This window comes from Vigna unguiculata, chromosome 10 (genome assembly GCF_037176805.1).
Source record: "Vigna unguiculata cultivar grain cowpea cultivar isolate G323 ecotype 2 chromosome 10, ASM3717680v1, whole genome shotgun sequence".
Lineage (NCBI taxonomy): Eukaryota > Viridiplantae > Streptophyta > Magnoliopsida > Fabales > Fabaceae > Vigna > Vigna unguiculata.
Window position 1 is genome coordinate 43,583,469 of NC_140801.1, and position 27,799 is coordinate 43,611,267.

The following is a 27,799-nucleotide window of genomic DNA, read 5'->3' on the forward strand; positions in this document are numbered from 1 at the left end:
TGGTTTATGATATTTTCCTAGACATGATTATGAGAATGATGTTTGCACCAGAGTGATAATTAAGTAAAAATTTGTGTTTAAAGATATAAATTATACCGATATACATAAATTCTAAATATTCAAATTCAATAAGTAGCATTTAAGAAAAAGAGCCTTATTAAAAAAAAGTGTATTTATCTTACTGAGTGAGTGAGAATTAAATCTGTAGCCTATGCCTAAACAAGTAAACAAAAAACTAATATTTTTCCTTTATTTTTAAAGGTAAAACCACCTTATTACAATTAAAAAATATAGAATTGAAGAATGTTTTGATTTAAGAAAATATTTATATTTATAAAAATAAATGTAAAGTTATTAAACTATTTTATATTTTACTTTTTCAAATAAGTGTATAATAAGAAAAATAATTTATGAATTTAATCATTTCCTATATAAAATTTTAAGAAAAATGAAGTACTAATTATATAAATATTTACAAAAAATACAAAAACGTAATTGTCATACAATATAAAAACCATCCAACATCACGTAAAATTACTTTAGGTTATTAATATATAATTACTTTTATCATGAAAACAAAGTCATCAACTAGACACTAATTAAGAATTCGATAATAAAAAAATTGAAACATATATAAAAAATCGCTTAACCTAAATTAAATAATTATCTTACCATTTATATTAAGTGAAAGGTCAAATTTTCGGTGGAATTGCGGGAAGAAGAAATAAATAAATAGAAAAATAAAAAATAAAACATATAAAATCATAAAAACAAAAACAACAGTCCCATGTAGGGATGTCAAAAAAATTCGTACCCGCGGGTATCCGCGGATAAAACCCGCAACGGGTAGGAAATTGATATTAAAAATGGATACTCGCTACCCGCGGGTATGGGTATTTTTTATACCCGCATGTTAACGGGGCGGGTACGGGTATCATAGTATCCATACCCGTGGATACCCGTACCCGCTAAACTTTACCTTATATATATATATATATATATATATATATATGGGTTAAATATGTTTTTGGTCCCTCAAGTTTTAGTAAAATTTGAAATTAGTCCCTCATCGAAACTTTTGACCAATTTAGTCCTTCATCTTCAGAAATGCGTGGATTTAGTCATTTTAATCAAAATTTGTTAAGTTTATTTGAAGTTTCAAACGCGTTTTATGATAATATTTGAGTTAGCATTTAAGCGAAGATGGGTTAAACAGTTTAAACAATTCAAATATTATCATGAAATGCGCTTGAAACGTTAGATAAACTTAACAAAATCTGGTTAAAGGGCCTAAATCCATAGGTTTCTAAAGATGAAGAACTAGATTGGTCAAAAGTTTTGAAGAGGGACCAATTCCAAATTTCACTAAAACTTGAGGGACCAAAAACATATTTATATATATATTAGTAAACAACATTATGAGTCTTCATCCAATAATGGTAGTCAGATTCTTACCCCACAAATGAGTAAATTACTTCCATATACTGTAGAGGTATTGATGTGTCTCTAAGACTGGTTATGGACCAACATGGAGGTAATGAAATTAACACTTTTACTTAGATATTTTAATTAAGTGATTGTTAGAAATTTGTACTGAACTTCTTATGTTTTAAGGCTCTTCTAGATTAAAATTGGACAACATGAAACTTTATACAATGTTGCAAGAGGTGGACATTGATGAAGTTAGTAATTTCTTTAATATTTTATTCAAAAATAAACTACAATATAAATTGGTAGTGATTTTTTATTTGTTTGTTTTTCAAGAATCAATCGGAGAAAGAGAACTTGTTGATTTAAGCACTAATTATGGTTAAATATTTATTTTTTAAAATATTTTTGTAAATACCCGCGGATATGAAAAAAATAGACGGATACCCACATAACGGATACCCGACGAATATATATATATAGGTACGAGACAAATATTTATCCAACGGATCAGATACGGAGGAGCTGATACCCGTACCCTACCCGCCCAGTTGACATGCCTATTCCCATCATCGTTTTCCTTTCGTTTCGCGGGGTTTTGTAATTATACTAACTGTTTCTTTGTCAACAATACGCTTCCGCGAACCACCACTTCATCCTCACTCTTCCTTCAAATTCCCAACAAGGTAACCCCAAATTAAATCTCAGATCTGCTTTTTCTTTTGCTTGATTAAGCTTCATTCTTTCGAGCCCACATGTTCTCTTCTCCAAAATCCACATTTTTTTTCTCTCCATAATTTAGGGTTTTGTATTGTGATAGAGACACTAGAATTTCTGGGAATTTCTTGTGCACGGGGTTGCTATAGAAATTTTTGTTGTGTTTTACTTGTGGATTAGGATTGATTTATTCTTCTTTACCGCATTGAAGCTATCCTCTCTCGTATTAATATTTTTTTTGCAATATCTAGTGTTCAAGGGTATTATGCTAGCTGGATTCATTCTCTTGCTGAAATGCAGTCTTTCTAGGTAGAAAACTCGTTCTCACAATTTCATTTGTATACTGAATGGATGTCTTTTTTATTTATTTTCTTTGTCTTTTTATCTGAAGTTTTGGTTTTGGTGAGTAGTTCCAGTAACTGACATGGTGAGACATTGGATGTCTGTGTCAAAGGCTAGGGGCCATTTCTTTTATCTTTTGATTGTTTGAAGAAAATTGTGCTTCTTTAATTGGAAGGCTTGTTTTAGAAAATTGTAATAATTATTATTTTTCTTGGAAAAAAAAAAAACAGAAGTCTCAGAAAGCTGTTTCAGTTCTTCTGATAAACTAATGACAATAGTTTCTGAAAAAGAAGGCACTCGGATGAAAGGATGTAGACCAGAAGTAGATCCTTGGTCATGTCTTCCGAGATTTCTTGCTATATGGTTAGTTGCAGTATGTTTGGACTGAATGGATGTAAGAGACATATGTCTCATTTAGTCAATTCAAATAGGTTCTTTATTTCCGCATAGTCCAGTAATTCAATTTTAGAAATATAATATTTCATACTACAGGCAAATGATACAATGAGCTGGCCTTTTTTGAATGAAATTACCAAGTGAGACTCTTGTGGTGATGAAATCATGGATCTTATTTTCTTTATATTATATTCCCAGAATGAACACATTTGACACACTGGAAGATGTAATTGTAAGATGCAGAACAACCAGAATTTGAACCTTCATTTTTAAACATGATGTATAAGAAACTATTGCCACGAAAGATTGGGATATTCTATCAGATAAAGAAATTGTTTTGGGTAGAGCAGTATTGTACTGTGTGGTAGTTGCGTGTTGCTTACATGATTTGTTCTTGCTTTGTTATAACATATATCCTTTGTCAATAATGATGTAATTATTTGCTTCAGTGGCCATGTCTCCTTTTGGGTTAATGGACTTTATTACAATATTATGATATTATCTCTATTTCCTTGTATTAGGTTGCCTTAATGTCTTTGAAGACCTTTTAAGTTGAATATTTCGTGTGTTTTAAGTCTGGTTAGTTTTCCCACGTAATTTGATTTGGTTTGGGATGTTTCAGTTGTGATTACATTTGTTATCATTCTCTGCATATGCTGGTAATGTGCTTTTAATGTTTATCATCTTCAGGAGTGAAGACTCTGCAGGTTGTTTGTAACTAGAATGATGTCTTCCGGTTGTGTGACAAGTGCTAAACTTAAATCTCTTGATTATAACTGTTCAAGAGATGATCTTGATGAATTCTTTTACAAGACCACGTTTGGCCAGAAGCAATGCTCTCCATGCTTTAGGTTTGCTCAACCTTGTTTAATTGTTAATTTCAAGTAAGTCTCAGTAGCAGTTTTCGCTTATGATGTTTTATCCTGCATAGAATCTAGAACAGCTTTTGATACCTGATACATAATTGGATGCTCTGTACCAAATAAATGCTGGCATGAAATACAGATACGTAGTTATATTTAAGAGAGGATGATATTGTAAACCTGTCTTTGTTGCTAGACAGTTCCTTCACATCAACTTTATTGGGTTACAAATTTTCATTTTTTGGGTAGGTGGGATTAAGTGTCTAAAGTGATAAGGAGTATTTTGGGTCTACAAAAGATGATAAAAAGAAAGTGTTTAAAGTGATAAGGGGTTTTCTCGGTCTATAACAGATGATGAGAAGTGTTATTCTTTTAGTGTGGTAAATTTAATTTGGTTTAAACCTTATATTGTAATGTTGGCATTCTTTTCAAGACTGTATTCTAAAAGGTAGGCATATCATTGAAATAGCTTAATTTGGGATATCAATATGAACTTGTACTGCAACCGTGCTGTTTGAAACACTTCAAACACTGTATAGGTGAATATCAAAAGTTAGTTATATGAGGAGAACCGTTATTGTTGATCTTTTTCTTAGGATATTAAGTCTTTATGTTCTCAGGAGGATGACTTGGTCAGTAAGAAACAGCTTAAATGACAGCAGTGTTAGTTCTTCCACTTCAAATGGCAGTAATGGAAGGACCCGCATAATTAGAGTGATTCAAGAGTTTCAGAGTAAGTTAGGTTCTAAAATTCAGGAGGTAAAGAAAAATCTTCCCATGAAGCTGCTTTTCTTCTTGGTTGGATTTTATTGTGCAACTGCCTTTGCCACTGTTATTGGACAAACTGGTGACTGGGATATTCTATCTGCTGCCTTGGCTGTGGCCGTTGTGGAAGTCATTGGGGCTCTCATGTATGGGGCTTCTCTTCCTTTAGTTAGCATGAATAGAGGCCTTTTTGTCTTGCTTAACTATTGGAAGGCTGGCCTTACACTGGGACTTTTCTTAGATTCCTTTAAGTATTGATTTGATATCATTGTTGGACGAGCAATACCTTCCATGTGAATTGAAATTTCACACTGTTCTTCTGATGCTTGGCATTTGTAATGCACATGACTCATTGTCATTGCAGTAATCTGTCACCACTGTCTGATATATGCTGAAGTTACACTTAACATGACGGAAGCTGGATCCAGTTCAACTTCTACAGATAAAATCCCTGAAGTTCAGTGCACATATTCAGAAGATAAGACATTCGAGCTATAAGATGAATCGTGCATATTTATGACGAACATAGCAACGGTTTTGAGTTCTGACCAGGGGACATTAAAGGACATTGCAACATTCAACAACTTACATTTTCAATTACCTCTACATCGGCTTTGGTTCAAGCAACTCCTGGAACACCATTTCACTCCTTGAGTCCCTTATTTCAATGTTTCATCCTATAATCCGTCTTGGCATCAGTTCCTTGATAGTAGTGGGATTGCTGGCTTTTGATTTTGCAGGGGCATTCAGACAAATTGGAACTTAAAGAAGTCCACTTCTTCATCAGATGATGGTATACATTGATATGGAACTTTGAATCTTTTTGCAAGAAATCCAGCACTGTTGTACATGTCCAACACGAAGTATGTGTCTCTTCCATACAGAAGAAACTTGATTGCCTCAAGAATGGTGATTCGAAAATTGACTTCGGTACAAATAATGCAACTGTCTCAAATGTAGTCTTTGTAGTGTGATCGTGGACCATCATTTGTACAGGAACTAAAAATACTTGAACATTGCAACGTGTTCATGTCTACCAGGCTCCACCATGAACTGCAAACAATGTCATTTGTTGAATTGATTTATTTTTCTTTGTTAGTATACTGCTAGTGGGTCTTTTGAAAAGTTATCGATATTGTATATGGACGATTTTAGTTCTAAAGAACAAAAGTTATCCCTCGTGTCTATATACATTTTGGATATACAGTTACCTCATGAAATCCTTGGACTAATTGATGAAGATATATCTGTTTGATGAATGTATGCCCTGGAAATTCTACTGGGACTAATTTATGTGCATCACTTTGTTGTTTATATAACTTTGGTGAATGTGTATGTAAAGTTTTCAACTTAATTTGATGACAGAGACTTTTTGAAGAAGAATGCTGGTCAATTTTCGAAGGAATGACAGCTTGAACTTTTACTTTTCAAGCAAATTCATCTTGAATCTGAAAAACTATTTCTCTAAATGTGTTCTCCCCCATTTGATTCCCCTGAAAACAAATTATTTGAAATCTTAAACTAGTACCACCTCATTTCTCACTTTCCTTAAATCAAACAAACCATAACAGTCTTGCCTCCAGAAAGAAAACTTTGGACTGATTGATAAATAAAAGCCAATCTATGTGGTTAGTTTTAAAGATTCATTAATTGTTTATTGCATTCTGTAAAGATTGATCTGATGATCTCTGCATGTCAGGTCCTGATCGAAGGACAACAATCTAACTATCAAATGAAGAGAGTTGTCAAAACAAATATTTGGTGCATGAACATGTTTAGCCCACTAAGAAATGAGGTTGATTTGAAAATTGAGGTCTAAATCAAGAAGGTTGCCAAAAGATAATGAAAAGTAGTGAAAACTAGAGGAAAAAAATACAAACAGGTAGCAAAAATATGAACATCTTCAGGGCAAATGCCATCACTGTGATATCAAGTTTGGAATACCTGTAGAAATGAGAGAAAATGAATTAAAGTCTAGGAATTATACTGAACAAAAAATTCATGATTCAAACAGAGACAATGTAGCTATGCAGAAGAGAGATTTATTACTTGTCTAAGGTAGAACCTCCAATAGTAAGATGAGAGAGGCTCTGGAATGTTGAAGCTTTTAAGCCAAGGAGCTGATACTATAAAGACCACAAGATTTTCAACAACTGTATTAATTCCATAATCCAAGAAGTACAGTACAAGCAAGTTTTTCTCAGTATAGGTTTGTTGAAGTATATAGACTTTGCATTAGTACAGAACATTTCTTCGGTTGTCCCATGATTAAGCATTCAAGTGTCACAGAATAACATTAAAACTCAAGCTGATCCATCCTTAACATTATTTTCAGTTTCATTCTCCTTTATAACCGATACAGGTGCTTAATTCACCTGCATTTATTTGCCACAACTTAATACTTAAAGATTATGTCTTCAGAATTCAATTGCTGGATAAAGTAGGAATCATCTAAAAAGTACAATCAATGCTCTATAAATTAAAAATTCCTTTAATTTCTCAATAATTCAATTCAATTACTACAGAGTGAGAACTTCGGATTCTAGAATCTAGTTCACCATCTGAAGACTTATATCACGGTAACATGCAATGCAATTGTGAAATACATACCATGATACCGACTGAATAAAAAAAAAAAACAGATACCAGAGAAATAGCTGTAAATATGGTATTCTTGACATCCTTTCAAAGACTTAATATTTCAGCAATAAAAGGCTTAATTATAGCATGGTTTTGCATTTGATGAGTTAATTAACCAATCACGTATCATGTGTCATTGAGGTAACATGAGACTGGTTGATTGACCAAGATCACAAGGTTTAGATTCCACAAGTAGACCTTAACAAACAAGGATCGGAAAAAATCTATGCCGCAATCAAGATATTTCTATGGTATCTAAAGGATTGTGGTTCTGCTCCAGTTATAGAATAACTACATGGACTCTATATAAGACATTCGAGCTATGAGATGAATCATGCATATCTTTTACGAACATAGCAATGGTTTTGAGTTTTGACTAGGGGACATTAAAGGACATTGCAACATTCAGCAACTTCACATTTTTAATTAACTCTACATCCGCTTTGGTTCAAGCAACTCCTGATCAACATTTCACTTCTTCAGTCCCTTATTTCAATGTTTAATCCTATAATCCGTCTTGGCATCAGTTCCTTGATTGTAGTGGGATTGCTGGTTTTGATTTTGCAGGGGCATTCAGATAAATTGGAACTTCAAGAAGTCCACTTCTTCATTGGCTTGTGTGATGATGGTATACATTGATATGGAACTTTGAATCTTTTTGCAAGAAATCCAGCACTATTGTACATGTCAACACGGAATATGTGTCTCTTCCTTACAGAGGAAACTTGATTGCCTCATGAATGGTGATACAAAACTTGGGTAGTGTTTGTGCTTAATTTTGTGTTTTAAGATTAGATTTGGATTGAGGAGCTAATTTCTTAGTTTTTCATAATTTGTGTTAATAATGCGTTCTTAGACTAGTTTTTAGTCTAATTTCCATCTTAGTGTATTCTTAGTCTTTGTGACTTGTATAGTATAGTTTTAAGTTTAACTTCGTTTCGATTCTAGTCTAGAGTTTTAAAATTCAGATTTAGATTTTCAGTTTTAGTATATTTAGGTTCTGTTTTTAGGAATTTTAGTGTTGTGTTTAAGTAATTCTTTGCTTTCAGGAAATGATTTTCTTTTGGTATGATAAATTTTTGGTGTATATCTAGAGTCAAGTTTTAGAGTAGGTTTGTGACTGTGCTTGGCTAATTTGTAGTGTGTTCTTCCTTTTGCTAGAAAAACTCTTGGAAGGAGATCACCGCTTTGACTTTACCCCCAATGCATGGATTCGTGAGCGTAAGGTGCCGAAGAAGATGGGGTGAACACCGAGGCGGAAGCGGGGAGAGCGTGTTAGAGCGTGGCGGAAGCGGAGGTGGAGGAGGCAGAGAGAGGCTGAGAGGAAGGCGGAGGAAGTGAAGAAGCACCATAGTCGCAGTGCTGCAGAGGATGAGTACGAGAAAATGGTGATGGTGTCCAATACTAATCGTGACGGTTCCATTATCGAAACGAGATCTTTGGATGATGCCATCGCTTAGATGACGAACTGCCGTGCTCACCCTAGGTATTCAATGTTGTTCTTGTATTGACCTAGGATGTAGAGTTGGAGTTTGATCTTCTCGCTGTCGGCGAGAACCTTGTAAGACACTGTCTGTCTGCTAGGATGAAGCTTAAGCATGGAATTAGACAAATAGGTGAAGCGGGAAATCACGTTATTAGCCGTAATATGCAGATTATTCGGCTTGGGAAACTGGGAAAGGTTGAAGACGCTATCAGAATCTTCTCTAACATGACCGACAAAAATCTTGTAACATACAATTCCATGGTATCCATTTTAGCCAAAAATGCTAGAATCAGTGATGCTAGACAGTTGTTTGATAAAATGTCCCTAAAAAATATTGTTTCTTGGAACTCCATGATTGCTGGATATCTTCACAACAACATGGTTGAAAAAGCCAGTGAGCTGTTTGATGCAATGCCTGAAAAAGACAATTTTTCGTGGGCTTTGATGATAACTTGCCATACACGGAAAGGGGATCTTGATAAGGCTAGAGAATTGCTTGAGTTGGTTCCTGATAAGTTGAACACTGCATGTTGGAATGCAATGATAGCTGGTTATGCAAAGAAGGGCAAGTTCAATGATGCTGAGAAAGTGTTTGACCAGATGCCGACAAAGGATTTGGTTTCTTACAACTCAATGTTGGCTGGGTATACACAAAATGGGAAAATGATTTTAGCATTACAATTTTTTGAGAAGATGGCCAAGAGGAATGTGGTCTCGTGGAATTTGATGGTGGCTGGATATGTTAACAGTGGTGACCTTAGTTCTGCTTGGCAATTGTTTGAAAATATTCCAAATCCTAATGTTGTCTCTTGGGTCACAATGCTGTGTGGCTTTGCACGATACGGAAAGATTATAGAAGCTAGAAGACTTTTTGACAAGATTCCCATAAAGAATGTGGTTTCTTGGAATGCAATGATTGCAGCCTATGTCCAGGAGTTACAAATTGATGAAGCTGTTCAGCTGTTCAAGAAAATGCCGCATAAAGATAATGTCTCGTGGACTACAATAATCAATGGGTACATTCGAGTTGGTAAGCTTGAGGAAGCACGTAAAGTTTACAATCAGATGCCTTGCAAAGACATTGCAGCGAAAACGGCACTAATGACTGGATTAATACAAAATGGAAGGATAGACGAGGCTAATAAAATGTTTAGTCAAATTCTTGCACGTGATGCTATTTGTTGGAACAACATGATTGCAGGCTATTCCCAGAGTGGAAGAATGGATGAAGCTCTCAATTTATTTAGACAAATGCCGATTAAGAATGTTGTTTCATGGAATACTATGATCTCTGGATATGCTCAGGCAGGACAAATGGATAGAGCAACAGAGATCTTTCAGGCCATGAGGGAGAAGAATTTAGTTTCCTGGAATTCTCTTATTGCTGGTTTCCTACAAAATAATCTATACACAGATGCTCTTAAGAGTTTGGTTATGATGGGGCAGGAGGGAAAGAAACCCGATCAATCAACTTTACCATGTGGCTTAAGTGCATGTGCTAATCTTGCTGCTTTGCAAGTGGGCAAACAACTTCACGATTATATTCTGAAGAGCGGTTATATGAATGATTTATCTGTCAACAATGCCCTGATTACTATGTACGCAAAATGTGGAAGGGTACAAAATGCTGAACAAGTGTTCAGAGACATTGAATGTATTGATCTTATTTCCTGGAATTCCTTAATTTCAGGTTATGCTTTGAATGGATGCGCAAATAAGGCATTTGAAGCCTTTGGCCGGATGCTATCACAAAGAGTCGTTCCTGACGAGGTTACTTTTATTGGGATGTTGTCAGCATGTAGTCATGTGGGTTTAGTGACTGAGGGTTTGGATATTTTTAAATGTATGATTGAAGATTTTGCTATTGAACCCTTGGCAGAACATTACAGCTGCCTTGTTGACTTGTTTGGCCGCGTGGGTAGGCTAGAGGAAGCCTTCAATATTGTGAGTGAGATGAAGGTGGAAGCAAATGCTGGATTATGGGGTTCATTGCTTGGGGCTTGTCGTGTACACAAAAACCTGGAACTCGGCATATTTGCATCCCGGAGACTTTTCGAACTCGAGCCTGATAATGCCTCCAATTACATTACCCTGTCAAACATGCATGCTGAGGCTGGTAGATGGAAAGAGGTCGAAAGATTAAGGATGATGATGAGGGACAAAAGAGCTGGAAAGCAACCTGGTTGCAGCTGGATTGAAGTTCAAAATCAGATACAACATTTTCTGTCACATGATGTGGCAAAGCTGAGACACGAAAATATTCAGCTTATATTGAATACTTTAGCCGCACACATGAGGGACAAATGTAACATATCTGACATGGAATCAGCCTGTGACATTCCATGACTGGAGGTACTCACAACTTGGTCGCAACTTAGCTTTTGAACTACATTGAATAAGTAAAGTGAATTTCTATTGCATTGCTACCAGGAATAATCGGAAGATAACTGCTTTTTATTGGAGATTTATGTGATGGTGACTATGACACACCGAGCATTGTCTTTTTCGTGATCTTGACACTGTATTTTCTGGTGATTTCCACAATCCTGTATGTACTGTAAGTTTCAGCCCAATGGGCATATTAATTTGTTAAGTGTTTCACTTGTTTTTAACTATTGTCAACAGAACTTTTTTGGATTATATTATTCATTGTGTCTGGATTGAACCCATGGTGGGAATGAACACTGTTGTTGAGTGGACCCTCTATCAAGTAGTTTCTGACTGGAAATTGTATTATATAATATCATTGATAATGCCTTACCAAACCCACAAGTTACAGGGTTGAATTAGATAGATACAACATTAGGTTTTATGTAAGTCTCTGTTTAGATACTCTGATGTGTGTTTTTGGTCACAAAGTATATTGAAATTTCACCATAGAAATTGTATTTTGTAATATTGCCCATATGCACCTATAGGGCGGAAGTAGAAGAGCTACACCATTCCTATGGTTGGGGGGTTTATTATCACAATTTAAGATCACTTTCCAAATCCCCAACTACCCCAACCATTGATTGCAAATTTGAAGTACCCAGAAAAAAAAATTATTTTGGGGCAAAGGTAGTGTAGTATCTGTGGTGTGTGGGTTCTCGAGGGATGTTACTCAACCAGAGCCGAGTCTGGGTTCTAGAATCCTTATAGGTTAAGCCTCAATGCCATCACTACAAGTATTTTCTTGCCTTTCTTGAGTGACAGTCTCAGTTGTGGTGTTTGCTTACATATCGCGTTCTATAACAGTTCTATATGTATCAAATTTATTGCACTCAATTTGAAAGTTAATTCTAAGGAGCTAATTGTAATTGTTAGCTCCAAACATCTAATTCCTTTTGCTATGCCGCCCCTGGGGTCTTGTTTGTAGGACCAAGATAAAGATTGGTAATAACAAACAGTTTATTATTGTCTTTCGCATGATTGTAGAATAGGTTAACTGAGGAGTCCCAATTTTGTTGAATTTTTCATAGCTAATTGCATATCCTTGGGTAGTGTTTGTGCTTAATTTTGTGTTTTTAGATTAGATTTGGATTAAGGAGCTAATTTCTTAGTTTTTCATAATTTGTGTTAATAATGCATTCTTAGACTAGTTTTTAGTCTAATTTCTATCTTAGTGTATTCTTAGTCTTTGTGAGTAGTATAGTATAGTTTTAAGTTTAACTTAGTTTCGATTCTAGTCTAGAGTTTTAAAATTCAGATTTAGATTTTCAGTTTTAGTATATTTAGGTTCTGTTTTTAGGAATTTTAGTGTTGTGTTTAAATAATTCTTTGCTTTCAGGATATGATTTTCTTTTGGTATGATGAATTTTTGGTGTATATCTAGAATCAAGTTTTAGAGTAGGTTTGTGACTGTGCTTGGCTAGTTGTCCTTAATTCACTGTGTCTTATATTCTTTAGCTTTGTTTTGTAATTCTAATGTACATTTCGTTTGAGCTAGGTGTTGTGTGGCCTTGGAGAGTAGATGCTGATGTGGGATTTGCTGGTTTAAGGACTCTTGGCTGTGAATTAGAGGGCTGAACTGCTTGGAAGCTTGCTGGAAACAGGAACCAGAGATAGCCTCTGCGTCACGTGGAGTGCAGTGCACATGAGGTGAATTGGACAGCTTTGCATTAAGGAAACTTACAAGAGAAGCTGCTGCCACGTTGGAATAAAGGAAGAGGAAGCTGCCATTTTTACAGAAGCTGACTTGGAACACATTACAGCTGTCAATGTGACTTGGAGTAGCAAGTTAGGAGCTCCAACAGTCAAAACTACTGCACTTGGGCAACCTGCACCAGCCAGTTACGTTTGGGATGATGAAACCTGGAAACCAGCTACCTAGGTCCTAGGTTCTGACAGTTAATGTAGTTAAAAGAATTGTAAAGAGAGTTGACTGGTTTTGAGAAGTTACTTTGACTGGTATTATAGGTTTTTCAGTTGCTTAGGTAGTCAGAGTGTATAAGGAAAATCTGGACAGACAACAAGAAGAATTACACATTTCACACTACATAGACAGAAATCTCTACAATTTACGGTTCTTAGGTTTTCGTTTGCTGAAGCTTGAGGTGTTCTTGACTCCAAAGTGAGGTAGCACTCCAAGAGCTTAGGTATTGTGTAATTTCTTTCATTTTAATTGAATTTGCAAGTTTATATTATGTTCTTCTACTTCTTTTACTAAATTTTACCGATTGAATTCTCTGTTTCTTTCATTCAATTACAGTTTTACATTCAATTTAGCATTTACACTATGTTACGTTCATGTTCTTCCTCTTTCAAATCAGATTTTGGATTTACTACTCTTTTTCAATTGATTCTTGGTTTTGCTACCTTACTAGACTCGATGATGGAATAATATTGAGTTCTAGTGAATCCAAAGTGATCATTTACATCTAAGGAACTCAGAAATGAACCTTAGTATGTGAAATCAAGAATCAATTGAAGTGAAAGTTGAATTTCTATTTTCTGGTTTAGAAACGTACAATTGGTCAGCTCACGCTGATTTTACTCTAACATGCAATTTTCGAATTCTTAGTTATTTGACCTTTAATTCATGTTTCTCTACTTACTTTCATGTTTACAAATGTGCTCAATTGTTAAAATTTCAGTTCTGCAGTATAATTCTGTTTTTGGTAGTTTAGGTAGTTATTCTAGTTATTTTAGTTTTCTAGTCTAGGTTAGAATTAGGATTTTGATTTCTAGTGTGGTTTTAGTTAAATTCATTATTCCATTAGTCAATTAGGACCAAAATGAACATGTTTGCATCTTCATATACTTAATTCACTCAGTTCTGCATAGTATAATAAGATTTTAAGGTGCTGTCACGTTCTTACTAGCTCTAGGTGCTGTCATTTCCAGTTTAAACTCTGATTTTTCGTTTTAAGTGTTTTTTTTTCTGTTTCTACACATTTCATTTGAATTATGTTAGTGATTTTAGTAGGTTTCATGCATTCATATTGCATATAACTCAGAATCGCATCTTGAACCATGAAGTGCAAATGCTGTCAAAAGCTGTCAAATTCCTAAAAGTGGCTTTCAAGAGTGATTTTGAGCATTTTGAGTTTTCAATTAGATTTGCATTCCAATATTAGATAGTTTTAGGTATCTAGAAGTGTTCCATCATTTATACATGCATAATTCGTTTTAGTTCGCTGTGACATTTCATCAAACACATAGTGCATAATAGGTTTTCTTTGAGGCATTTCAACAAACACTTTTCATTATTGATGTTCTGCACTCTTTTATGCATTTTTAAAGTTCAGAATAAGTTTAGATATGTTTTTTTACACATTTTATGTGTTCATTCATATAGGATTTCCATTCATTAGAACTCACTTTAGGAAGTAAAATTAAAGAAATCATGTTCAGACACCATGCATTCTGGATCTGTTTTAGTCCAGACTTAGGAATAGATTCATGCATCATTTTAGTAGCATTTTAGGACATTTTGTGAAAACCAACACTTCATTGGATCATCATATGCGTGGTCATCTTATAAAGATGCAAGTTAGGCTTAAATTCTTGTTTTTTAAAAGCAGGATAATTTTCTGTATTTTATGAGTTGGTTTACTCTGTCTGCAGAGAAAGGAGATCCTGTAAAATTTGATTCATTGATCTTGATGGGAAAAGAAAACAAAGTTGAAAGCATAAATGTTGAAATCTATATTTCTTTCAGAAGTTGATTAGATAGAAGAAAGAATTGTTGGTTTGATGCGACTTAGGTTCAAACATGAATACATGATGACAATGATGTCATTATGTTATTTTGATTTAGTCAGGAAGAACTCTCTCCCTCCCAAGTCTAACTAGTATTATTTTATTTGCTTTAGTAACTATTTGACTTGTTTGTTTTTTAGTATCAGATTAAGTTGCTTAACGGTGATTCCAAATTGATTTATAATCACTGAGACAGATTACCCAATCAAGTAGGTCTATTATTGATTTATTAATGAGTAAATATCGTAGAGGTTTAATTAGTCAGATTGTACCCACTTTTGTTCGGATATTTTAGTTTGGTCCCCGTTTTTAAAAGATTTTCAATTACATCCCAATTTTTTAAAAAGTATCCCAATTATGTCACTTTTAGAAAATAATTATTAACGCCGCTAACGGCGTACCATGTGTCCGTCTCTGGATTTTTTAATTTTTTTTAAATTTTATTAATTTTTTTTTTGAATTTTTTTTGTCACGTGTTAGGTCTTTGATGTGACACGTCATAATGTCAGTGCCATGTGGCAAGGTACTGACATGTGCCAGTATTGTAAGTGTTATTATCTTGATTTCAATTTAGTTTTCACACATGTTTATTTGTTTCAATTTAGTCTTCACATATGTCCTTTTAATTCAATTTAGTCCCAATTTTTTTTTCAAAATAAAGAAATTTTGTTTCTCTCTTATGATTATAACATTTATATAAGTAATAAGTTTGGTCTCAAATTTAAGAGACAATATTTCATTATTTTGAAAAAAAAAAATGAGTATAACAGTTATATAAATAATAAGTTTGGTCTCAAATTTCAAATTTAAGAAAGAGACGCTATTTTGGAAATGACGTAATAACATATTATATTTTTTTTTATTGTTAATTCATGTTTTGTTATTCATGACTTTTGGAACTAAATTTTAATATAAATATCGATACTTAATTTTGTAAGTCATTTTTAATAACAAATATTAATATTTATATAAATAATAAATTTTGTATTAAGAGAGACTATTTTTCTATTTTAAAAAAAATGGGACTAAATTAAATCTAAAAGAACATCTGGGGACTAAATTGAAACAAATAGACATGGGGACTAAATTGAAATAATAGATATATATATATATATATATATATATATATATATATATATATATATATATATATATATATATAGGCATTAAATTGAAATCAAGACAACCTTTAATAATGACACTGACACGTGATAATATATTACCACGTAATACTGACAATACCACATGTTACACCATGGACATGACATGTGACAACAAAATAAAAAATCAAAAAAAAATTATTTTTAAAAAATTAAAAAATTCAGAGAATAACATGTGACACGCACGACGTTAATAATTTTTGTTTTAAAATAACCTAATCGAGACACTTTTTCAAAAATTGGAACGTAATTGAAACCTTTATAAAAGTAAGGACCAAACTGAAAGTAGTGTCATCCAACTAATTAAACGTATCTTGAAACACTCTTTAATATATTTATGAATAATGTTTTTGAAGCGAGTGAATATAGGAATTTTTTTATTACTCAATATAAGTTTACATCAACAAGTTTTAAATGTCAGTGCCACATAGTTCTCCACGTTACAAGTGACATTTAAGTGTTGTTAGAACTTTGTTAAATTTGAGATGATGTATTATTTTATCTTATGTAATCTTAAATTTATTATATCATTTTTAATATTTTTTCAAAGGTCTTCTAAAATTTAAACATTAATAATTTTTTATTTACACTTTACGATGTCAAAATCTAAAAGATACTACTACTATTATTATTATAATCTAAATTCTTAACTTTCATCTCGTAATAACATTATTAATTTAAGTTTTTATTAATTTTTATGTTAATTTTATTTAGCCTTTTTTCTATTTTTGTCAACCAAGACTTAAAGATTGAGGTAATTCTCATTGAATATTAGTTAAGATTTTTTCAATCAGTAGTGGTTGAGCTATTCTCACTCAATGATAGCCTTTATTTTTTTTCAGTATCGGAAAAAGAAGATTTTGATGATTGTAAGTAAAAGATTTTTAATCTATATTGATAGTGGTATTTTCCAGTTTAAATTATTGATATTGATCTGTTCATTTAGGTAACTATATTTATTGTTTGACATTGATTAAAATTTTCTCAAATAAAATTTGCTAAAGTATATGTTTGGTAGAATTTTTAAAAGAAGTTTGTTGTGATTATTTGTAGTCAGTAAAAAAAATCAATCGATGTCACACAATATTATTTTTCAAATGTTGGTAAAGATTATTTTAATATCCATTAATTGACCATCTCTTCTAAGATTGATTTTGTGAATGTCATTCAAACAAAATTTGTCACTTTACATCAAGTAAAAATTTGACAAAAGAAACCTTAACTAAAATACTTTTAGAAAATAACTCTAAGCAATATTAACGAAACATCACATCAACTGAAATTAACTTCATCAATATGAATGAATCGAGGAAAGAAAAACAGAAAATAAAAAATGTTCTTTTTCCTTTGCATATCATTCCATTCTTAGAAATTAAAACATATTTATGATGACTAAAACCTCACTTTATCAATTACAAATAAACGTGTAAGTAGTATTTTGTCATTTTATATATTCTTTTATTTTCTTTTCTTTCATTTTCTATGAAAAGTTTATAACTCTTTTCCAACGCAACAATCAAAGTGACCTTAGTCTTCACTTTCCTCGAATCAAGCAAACCATCCAGCAGGAAACAAAATTCTGGAAAGACTAACATTTATCATACAATCAAGAAAGCTGCCAAAAGATGAAGAAACGTAGATGAAAAAATTTCAAAGGGTGGAAAAAATATAGACATCTTCATCGCAAATGTCATCACTGTGATATCAAGTTTAGAACCACCGTAAAAATGAGAGAACAATGAATTACAATCTAGGAATTACACTGAATAAAAAATTTATGAAACAAAGACAATGTGGCTTATATAGAAGAGAGATTTATTACTGGTTTGTCCAACCAATATACCAACCTCTAAAACTAGCTGTACAACAAAATTATCTACCATTTTATTCATCATTGTAGTACAATTCCTAACTCAGATTTATTGTTCTGATGATTATTACGCATTTAGTTTGTTACCAATGTCAAAATCTTATAGTATGTGTAGTTTATGCAAGCAAGATGATTTCACCTCACATATATAGAATGTTAGAAAAGTTTATAGAAAGTGTGGTTGTAAGAAGGATTCATCTAACATGCCTTCTGTAAATAAGTTACCCTGTGAGCATTGAATGATAATTTGAATTCATTGGTGCAGCTTTAAGCATCGTCATCAGGGCCTGGATATGCTGGTAAACTCATTATACGCTTGTCTAAGACAGGACCTCCAACAGTAAAATGATAAAGGCTCTGGAATGTTGAGTCTTTTAAGCCAAGGAGCTGATGAACTGCAAAAGATCACAAGATTTTCAACATCTGTGTACTAATTCCAGAATGCAAGAAGTACAGTACAAGCAAGTTTTTCACAATTTAGGTGTGTTCAAGTATATAGACTTCAATTGTATTAGTACAGAACGTTTCTTAGAATCTGGTTCTCCATCTACTTGAGACTGAGACTTTAAAATATATGAGTAGTGGACTCCAGTACCACTCTCCTCCTCTTCTATTTATAATGAAGCAAGTACATATGAAAAGACTACTCTAAGATACTAGGCATGATTACATGCAACAGTAGATACGGCAGTAGGTAGTTTCCCACACTCAACACCCTACACATAGGGTTAATGATACAATAGGTAATAATTCTAACACTCCCCCTCAAGCTGGAGCATACAAATTGTATGAACCAAGCTTGGAACAAATGAACTCAATCCGAGGTCCTCTTAATGACTTGGTCAACACATCTGCAAGTTGTTCATTTGACCCAACGAACTCAGTACAAATTTCCTTGGTCATCAATTTTTCTCGAACAAAATGGCAGTCAATTTCTATGTGTTTAGTTCTCTCATGAAACACTGGATTTGATGCAATGTGGAGAGCAGCCTGGTTGTCACAGTACATCTTCATGGTCTGAATTTCACAGAAGTTAAGCTCTCGAAGAAATTGCTTTACCCATATGAGTTCACACGTGAAAGACGCCATTGCCCGATATTCAGCTTCAGCGGTGGATCGAGCCACTACATTTTGCTTCTTACTTTTCCAAGAGATAACATTTCCTCCAAGGAGGACACAATATCCCGTAGTAGAGCGTCTGTCAATAGGAGAGCCTGCCCAATCAGCATCACAGTACCCAGAGATTTGAACATTTCCTTTATCTTCATATAGCAAACCTTGTCCTGGAGCCTTCTTGAGGTACCTTAAAATACGGATGATGGCATTCCAATGTCCAAGACATGGAGTCTGCATAAACTGGCTAACAATTCCAACTGCGAAAGATAGATCAGGCCTCGTAATAGTGAGATAAATTAACTTTCCAACGAGCCTCCTATATCTCTCTGGATCGGAGAATAATTCGCCTTCTTCTGTTGTTAACTTCTGATTTGGGTCCATAGGACTCTCTACTGGTCTGCAGTCAATCATACCTGTTTCTTGTAATATATCAAGAGCATATTTCGTTTGAGAGATTACAACTCCATCTTTTGACTGAGCTACTTCAATGCCCAAGAAGTATTTAAGGCTTCCGAGATCCTTGGTTTGAAAATGTTTACACAAGTGCTCCTTCAGTTGAGATATTCCAGTAGTATCATTTCCTGTAATAACAATATCATCAACATATACTATTAGGTAGACACATTTCCCAGGAGAGGTATGTTTGTAAAAGACTGAGTGATCTGCCTCACTGCGTCTTAACCCAAATTTCTGAACAATGGAGCTGAATTTTCCAAACCAAGCTCGTGGTGATTGTTTGAGGCCATATAAAGATCGATGCAATTTGCATACCATACCCGACTCCCCCTGAGCAACAAACCCAGGAGGTTGCTCCATGTAAACTTCCTCCTCAAGATCACCATGAAGGAAGGCATTTTTGATATCCAACTGATGAAGCGGCCAGTGACGAATTGCTGCCATTGCAAAGAAGAGGCGAATAGTAGTCATCTTGGCCACGGGAGAGAAGGTGTCACAATAGTCAAGGCCATAAACCTGAGTGTACCCTTTTGCAACCAATCGGGCTTTGAGTCGATCAACCTGACCATCGGGGCCAACTTTAATTGCATACACCCAGCGACAACCAACAGCCTTCTTACCCGAAGGGAGGGGCACCAGCTCCCAAGTATGATTGCTTTCAAGAGCCTGCATCTCTGCAATCATGGCTTGTCGCCATCCAGGATGATCAAGTGCTTCATTCACATTTTTGGGAATAACAACAGAAGACACTGAGGATAAAAGTGAACAATAGGAAGGCGATAATCGGTGATAGCTAAGAAAATTATAAATGGGATGTGGATTTCGAGAGGAACGAGTACCTTTTCTGAGAGCAATGGGCCAACCTGAATCACCTTCACCAGGAGTCGTGGGATCAAGAGACGAGGGAGAAGAATCTGAAGTAGGGGATTCACCATGTTCTTGAACAACTGGACTATTCGTCGGCGTCCTGTGTTGGAGAGAATCAATAGGTGGAGATGATGGCTCAGGAGGACTTTGGTCGAGACTTGGAGGGACAGGGACATTGGAAATATTGTACTCAACCACAGGAATAGGAAGGACCTGCTGTATGACATGGACATCTTGAACAGATGGAGAGAAGTAAGGGGTCTGTTCAAAAAAAGTAACATTGGCAGACATGTAATATTTCTTGGTTTCAGGAGAGTAACATCGATACCTTTTTTGAAGTCGTGAATAGCCCAAGAAAACACATTTGAGAGAGCGAGCAGAAAGCTTGTCTAACCCGGGAGACATGTCATGAACAAAACATACACAACCAAAAACTCTAGGAGAAGTGTGAAAGAGAGGATTGTCTGGAAACAGAATGGAGAAAGGGACCTTATGATTGAGAGAGGAAGATGGCATCCGATTAATAAGAAAACCTACAATTAAGATGGCATCTCCCCAGTGATGGACAGGAACGTTGGCACTAAGCAAAAGGGTACGAGCAGTTTCAACTAAGTGTCTATTTTTTCTTTCTGCTATACCATTTTGTTGTGGCGTATGAGGACAAGTAGACTGGTGCAGGATACCATGGGAACTCAAAACATTAGAAAGAGCAGACGAAAAATACTCTTTGGCATTGTCACTTCTTAAGATTTTAATTACTTGACCAAATTGATTCTTGATTTCATTCAAAAAAGATGTGAAGAGGGATAATAATTCAGAACGATCTTTCATAAGATAAACCCAAGTACATCTCGAATATTCATCAATGAAAGTAACAAAATACCTAAAGCCAAAAGATGAGACACGACTAGGTCCCCAGATATCGGAATAGATGACAGAAAAACTAGAAGTACACTTTGATTGAGATCTTTTAGGAAAGGTAGATCTAACATGTTTTCCTAGTTGACATGACTCACATTCTAAAGTCTGGAGACGACTAAGTTCAGGAAACATTTTCTTTAACTTGGACAGGTGAGGGTGACCAAGCCGATCATGTAACATTTTAGGATTGGGGGCTGCAACACATGACACACGTGGACGAGATCCAAAATGGTATAATCCGCCCGCTTCATATCCTTCTCCAATCTGTCTCCCCGAGCCACGCTCCTGTATAACGAAAGATTTCTTATCGAAGGTTACAGAGCAATTCAATGTTTTGGTTAACTGACTTAAGGAAATTAAATTGAAAGGACAATTAGGGACAAAAAGGACAGATTTTAGATTTAAGGACAGAGATAAGATGGCTTGACCGACTCCCTTTGAGGATGTTTTAGAACCATTTGCGAGGGTTATAAAATGAGATTTTTCTTGGAATGAAATGGTTGAGAACAAGGAGGTATTACCAGAAATGTGATCAGAAGCACCAGAGTCAATTACCCATGAATTGTGACCTTCCATGGATTGAGAGATGCAAACAGTTGATGTACTTGGAGCTTGAGATGACTGTGCCAAGCTGTTGGATTTGAGGCGTAGGTACTCTTGATACTCGTCCTCAGTGAACTTGGAGTCAGTAGTCTCTGCCTGGGAGACATTGGCTGTTTTGGCAGGAAATCCATGTAAAGTGTAGCAGTTTTCTTGGGTATGACCCATCCTTTTACAATACGTACACTGAGGACGCCCACGACCTCCACGTCCACCTCCTCTAGTTCCACGACCTCCTCTTCCTCGGGTGGCAACCATGACAGATGGTTCCATTACAGCAAGAGTTTCTGGAGTTTGAAGAGTTGGAACACGTATCATGCGGGAGATCAAAGTTTCCATGGAAGGAACCTCATGAGAGGTCAAAAGCTGATCTCGGATATGATTAAAGTCTGGGTGTATAGCGCGGAGGATCATTACCATATAGTACTTGTCAAGCTTTTTCTTCATTTCATCTAGAGAGTCGACTTCCAAGAACATTCGAAGTTCTTCCACAGCAGCTTGAGCGTCATTCATGAATGACATCATATCATGGTTAGTCATTTTTATAGATGCCAACTTGTTCGCCGAATCATAGAGGCGTTGAATATCATTTGCATAGATATTCTGAGTTCGCTTCCAAAACGAGTGGCAAGTTTTGAAGGCCCGTAGGGACATCAAAAGTCGTGGTTCCACCGACTGCCACAATAGAGCACATAGTTGGAAATCTGCTTGTTTCCACTGTTCAGCTTTTTCAGAAGGTACGTGGCTGCCATCTTTCTCAAGGTGTTCGTGGTGTCCTTGACCGAGAAACCACATCTCGACGACAGCGGACCAAGATAAGTAATTTTGGCCATTTAGTTTGTCGGATGTAATACAGGGGCTTCCGGAGAATGAAATAGCACTCCCAGTTCCTCCAGTGGCCATGATATGATCAAGAGAATAAATGAAAACAGAGAGGATACCGGAAAACAGTGAAACAGTGACGATTTTCGAATTCGAAAGTGACGATTTCCACAAGAGGTGCCACTGGACTTCACCGGAACAGAGATTTGAGGGTCAAAACGGGTAGAGGAGGCTCCGGCGACGGCGACGGAGGTGGCACGACGACGAACGGGCGACGGGAAGGCGGCGCGTGGGCGGCACACGCCTGACTGCAGCGAACAGAGAAGACGCGCGTGGAGGCGTGTGGCGACGGCGCGGCCTGCGACACCGGCAGGGTTGGCTGTCGCGCGGAGAGGCGGTTCAGATCCGGTGGTTTCCGGACGGAACTGCGGCGGCGGACGGCGGCGGACGGCGGCAGACGGTGTCGGACGGTGTCGGACGGCGGCGGACGGTGGCGGACGGCGGCGGACGGCGGCGGACAGTGGCGGACAGAGTCGAAATGTTGTTTGGCAGTGTTGGGTAGTTCAGAAACGAGGTTAACCGAACTTGGACAGCCGCGGACAGCGGCGGTGACTAACGGCGATCAACCGCGGACAGCGGTGACGGACCAGATGAGACAGAAACCAGAGCGGGATCGACCCGCTCTGATACCAACTTGAGACTGAGACTTTAAAATATATGAGTAGTGGATTCCAGTACCACTCTCCTCCTCTTCTATTTATAATGAAGCAAGTACATATGAAAAGACTACTCTAAGATACTAGGCATGATTACATGCAACAGTAGATACGGCAGTAGGTAGTTTCCCACACTCAACACCCTACACATAGGGTTAATGACACAATAGGTAATAATTCTAACACATCTAAAAAGTACAATCACTGCTAGATTTGTCAACAACCCTAGTGAACATTTGATCACATATTTGGAGCAAACTAAGCACATACAACTTATATGCTCCAGGGAAAGCGTTGTAGAAATAAGGAACATATCATATTCAATCAGAAATATCTAGATTATATATGTATAAGATAAAAAAAATAAAAAGATATAAAGTTAAAACAAAAGATCACGTGATCTAGGTTCTAGATATTTCAGAAAAAGTGGGATTAGAGTTGATGTGAGTGTGCTGCTGCTTCATTATCAATTAGATATTATTAAAATCATAATCTAGAAACTTTCACATAAGTGAGATATTAAAATACTGTGTAAGTGTGTTGCTGAGATAGATTTAGAAAAGTATTCGTTTGAGCCAGTGAAGGGGACATGGCAACATGTTCTCTTCTCCAACTTGTTTTCTTCTCCACTGCTACTATCTCAGATTTTATTTTCATGTCTCGTGTAAGTTTCTTCTTTTCTTTTCTCCTTTACACTACCATGGCCAGCACCTAGATATTGAACCGCTTACTATAATTATGAATAACACTACAAGCGTTATCATCACATCAAACATGATTGTATTCAATGAATGTCTTAAGGGACCTTGGTGCAGTTTCTATCTAATTCTAGTACCATATACTAAATTCAAATTTAAAATCTATCTTCAACCAAATGTTAAATGAGAAATGGTTGCATAAAAGAGACAATTTAGAAACTAAAACTTTAATACATGTCAGCATAATGGAACATTGAAGAAAGATGTCAAATTATCAACACTACCGTGATGTGAAAAGTGCAGTTAATGCATAGGTACTGAATACTTTTCCTATATAAAAGCGCAATTGATGTAAACACTTTTTCACAAGGACTAAAGAAAAGCATAACTGCCATCAGACCAAAGTTCTCAACGCAGTGGTGAACAAAGAATCATACCAGGGTCATCAAAGAAGCAACCAATTCCAGTTGCTGAGATTCCAATACCATGTGCTTCAAGGTACAACACCTGTCCAAGGACTCCAGTTTCCCAAAATAATCGTGGATACATCCAGACATTCTTCTCACGCAAAGTAGGTTCCATACGGGCAACCATACCAAGGCTGAAGCAACCATCACTTGCAATGTCCTGCAAGAACGTTTCACATTTGTAAAACAGGATACAGAATATTCATTGAGTATCAGTTCAGATTCTAATTAGAAATAAGACTGATATTAGTGTTATACAATTAATAGTATAATATCATGGTACATTAGAGTTATCAATAGAAAGAATAAATCAAAAGCTAAATCATTTCTGTACTTGAACCAGTAGATCTTAAGATAATAAAACACGGAAAAAGGTCAAAGCTTTGATACCCGCAAACTCAAATTCCATACTATGATGCTATTAGGAATAAACAACAGTCTGTTCACTTATTCAATGGTAGAGACAAAACTACCAGACAGTAAGTATGTGAGAATGATGGATATATTAGTTCTTTGTAGGAACCAAGTAAACTGTTTTTCAATAATAGTTCCTGATTAAAAAGCAAGATCCAAATTTAACACACCTATCTATTAAAAACAGTAGCATAAACCCTCACTTTCATCCTAATAAAGACATATTTCATCTCCTCAATGACTGTGTTTCATTTCACAATCTAACTAGAAAACTATTAGATCATCATGTACAACATAATTCACAAAGTTTAAGAAACTCTATAAAGCAATGCAAAATTCAAAAGACAAGCAGGCAATCACCAATTGCCACATACCTGGTGGCAAGAAAGCTGCTTTGCCAGCTTCTGGCAATCAGATCTTAGCAGTTCATACAGTGGAAGCTCATCCGGGCAGCCCTCAGGCTTGGTCCACAAAAAGTCAGGTAGCATTGCTTTCTTCAATTCATCAAAATGATTTTCATTCCTCACCAAGAAATACAATCCTTGAGGCAATCCCACCACTCTATGAACAAACAAAGCAGCATGCACCTCGGCATCCCATGGAAGAGCCCGGAATGGCAAGGCTAGCGGCCTTCTTTGCCTCCCTCCACCCTGGCAACCTGAAGGAAGACAATGCAACAGAATCTGATAAAATGCATCTCTCTCAATTTTTGTAACTCCATCCATATCAACAGCACTCCTTCGCTTCCTAACAACTTCCCTCATACTTAACCCCTTATACAAACCCTCTCCACAAACACCACTCCTCTGAAACGGCTCAACCAAGAACTTATCTCCCAATGTCAAAGGCTTCTTCACAGCCTCAGCAGTCCTATAAATAACATCCCAACACACATGCTCTTTGCTAAGGGAGTTAGGTTTCCCCTTCCACTCCAACTTATCAAACCCCAATATAGCTTCACTTAATTCCTTCCAATTAATATCAAATCCACCAACCCCATTCGGATAAACCAGCATCACACAATCAGGATGCTCAAACTCAATTTCTGGAATCTTCCCTCTAACAGCACGCGATGGAATCTCAAAATCAGGGAAAACATGAAGCCCCATGAGAGTCTTCAACTCCTCACACCCCAAGGTATCCAAAACCTTCACATCCCAACCAAGACTCGCAGCAGCCATGGCAACTGCCCCAATGGCATGACCGACATCATGGTTACAGTACCTGAATTGAATAAACCATTAATTTCGTCCCTATTTTATTCTCTCCTAAGATAATGAATTTTGCCTTGTCTAAATAAATTTCCCCGTAAGTACTTCTAGAAAAAGAAAAAATAGAAAACTGAATTAAACTTCTCCATGATGCACAAGCAAAAATCAAGATGAACTCTTGGAGAAGCTAAATGAAGAGATCCTACAGATTAATATATGCATAAACTATGTCAAGCTTATTGAAAAAGATAATTTTTTTTTATAATTACCTTCTCTAGAAATTTGAAGAAAAAAAAATTAACAAAACAACATCTTCACAAACTTCGATGACAAACTTGAACAATGTTTTAAGACTTAAATGACCACTCAACATAATGTGTAATATTTATAGCACTACTACTACTTAAACATTTTTTGAAAGGGGGATAATTTAAGAACAAAAAACTGGTAGTACCTGAACGCCCGTTCCCCGTACTTCCAAGCCTCACGCCAGAAAACCGAGGACAACCCAACAAGAAACGAATTGGGTGGAAAAAACTTAGGGAAAAACCCAGATGGGATTTGCGCTCTGAGTTCCAAAGAATGCTCCTTTGGGGCATAATGAGCGACAAAAGCGGAATCGGAGATAGAGGGTATGGGTGGGGCAACGATGTAGGCTTCAGTGGGGTGCAAATTGCCGCTACTTGGGTTAACCCTGAGGGACCAAGTGGAGAAGCCGGTGGTTTTCCAGGCGGAGAGGGCAAGGGAATCGAAGAGGAACTGGGAAACCGTGGATTGGGAAATGGGGTGGGGAGAGGGGAGAGAAAGGAAGAGAGAGTGGTAAAGCGGTGGTTGATACGGTGGTTGTGGGTGGAGAAGAGAGATGAGAGGGGCGGAGAGGTATCTACGAAAAGGGTTGGGCTGGTTGGCCCAGTCGAGGCCGTGAGGCCCCCGAGCGTAATGGTTGAAGTTGTGCTTGGTTTGGTTGTGGTATTTGAGAACGTGGGAGAGTTTGTGTTGGTTGAGGTTGTTTTGAGGATGTTGTTGTTGTTGGGGGGTGGAAGAAGATGTTGAAGGAGAAGATGAAGATGGAGAAGATGCAGAAGAAGAGAATGAAGGTGTCATGGGATGGGAATGGGAGAATGAGAGAGTGAAAGAGGTTGAAGGAAGAAAATGGAGAAGTGGTGGTGATGGGGTGGTGAGGTTTCTGAGAGGGTGCGGTGATGGCATCTCTTAAAAGCTGAGAGTGAGGGAGAAAGATGGGAAATGGAATGAAGAAATTGTGTGCAATGGAACTTCATTCTAGAGTTTTCAGTAGTTCTATACAGAGGAAGAAAATATCAGTGTCACTCGCACTTATGTCTAGTTAATATTAAAAAAAAAAATCTGGACAAATTCAAGTAGCATTAGGACGGTATTTATGTGAAAGTGTGAGAATTATAAAACTTCACTTTTGTCATTACATTATAACATGAATGCCTGATAAGGAGTATAAGAATGTAAGTAGCAAATGCAAAAGTTAGCATATTGAAAAAGAATAATGTGAATATTTAAGAGACAACGATCAATTTAGATTTGAGACAATGCAAACTATTTATTTTCTAAAAATTAATATGATCAAACTATCATATTATATTTCCTAGCTCAAACTATCATTACTAGTCTCATTCCATTCGTATGAC

The 27,799-nt window shown here is 36.0% G+C and overlaps 3 protein-coding genes across 19 annotated transcripts; 2 read left to right on the plus strand and 1 right to left on the minus strand.

Annotated features, from left to right (window-relative positions):
- The first annotated feature begins 1,960 nt into the window (after window positions 1-1,960).
- On the plus strand, window positions 1,961-5,808 carry LOC114167256 (YCF20-like protein (DUF565)). 11 transcript variants are annotated; one of them, XM_028052282.2, is made up of 5 exons: window positions 1,972-2,114; window positions 2,397-2,454; window positions 3,405-3,462; window positions 3,574-3,734; window positions 4,367-5,808. In XM_028052282.2, the coding sequence occupies exons 4-5, from the start codon at window positions 3,607-3,609 to the stop codon at window positions 4,767-4,769; spliced, it is 531 nt and encodes a 176-aa protein (XP_027908083.1). In that variant the 5' UTR covers window positions 1,972-2,114; window positions 2,397-2,454; window positions 3,405-3,462; window positions 3,574-3,606; the 3' UTR covers window positions 4,770-5,808. The 11 variants fall into 11 exon arrangements, with proteins under 11 accessions (XP_027908078.1, XP_027908082.1, XP_027908083.1 ...); XM_028052278.2 differs by having other exon boundaries at window positions 1,978-2,114; window positions 3,574-3,767; XM_028052280.2 differs by lacking the exon at window positions 3,405-3,462 and having other exon boundaries at window positions 1,978-2,114; window positions 3,574-3,767.
- Window positions 5,809-7,419: 1,611 nt separating this feature from the next.
- LOC114165959 (uncharacterized) lies at window positions 7,420-15,043 on the plus strand. 7 transcript variants are annotated; one of them, XM_085668032.1, is made up of 5 exons: window positions 7,420-7,779; window positions 8,313-10,989; window positions 11,068-11,194; window positions 12,566-13,214; window positions 14,686-15,042. In XM_085668032.1, the coding sequence occupies exon 2, from the start codon at window positions 8,737-8,739 to the stop codon at window positions 10,981-10,983; it is 2,247 nt and encodes a 748-aa protein (XP_085524158.1). In that variant the 5' UTR covers window positions 7,420-7,779; window positions 8,313-8,736; the 3' UTR covers window positions 10,984-10,989; window positions 11,068-11,194; window positions 12,566-13,214; window positions 14,686-15,042. The 7 variants fall into 7 exon arrangements, with proteins under 7 accessions (XP_085524158.1, XP_027906401.1, XP_027906400.1 ...); XM_028050600.2 differs by having other exon boundaries at window positions 7,776-7,910; XM_028050599.2 differs by lacking the exon at window positions 7,420-7,779 and adding an exon at window positions 8,074-8,217.
- A 2,614-nt stretch (window positions 15,044-17,657) lies between these two features.
- LOC114167463 (nitroreductase family protein) lies at window positions 17,658-27,457 on the minus strand. Its single transcript, XM_028052556.2, has 4 exons — window positions 26,593-27,457; window positions 25,302-26,151; window positions 24,484-24,673; window positions 17,658-18,245 (listed from the first exon to the last, which is right to left on the minus strand). The coding sequence occupies exons 1-4, from the start codon at window positions 27,345-27,347 to the stop codon at window positions 18,118-18,120; spliced, it is 1,923 nt and encodes a 640-aa protein (XP_027908357.2). The 5' UTR covers window positions 27,348-27,457; the 3' UTR covers window positions 17,658-18,117.
- Between the last annotated feature and the right edge of the window lie 342 nt (window positions 27,458-27,799).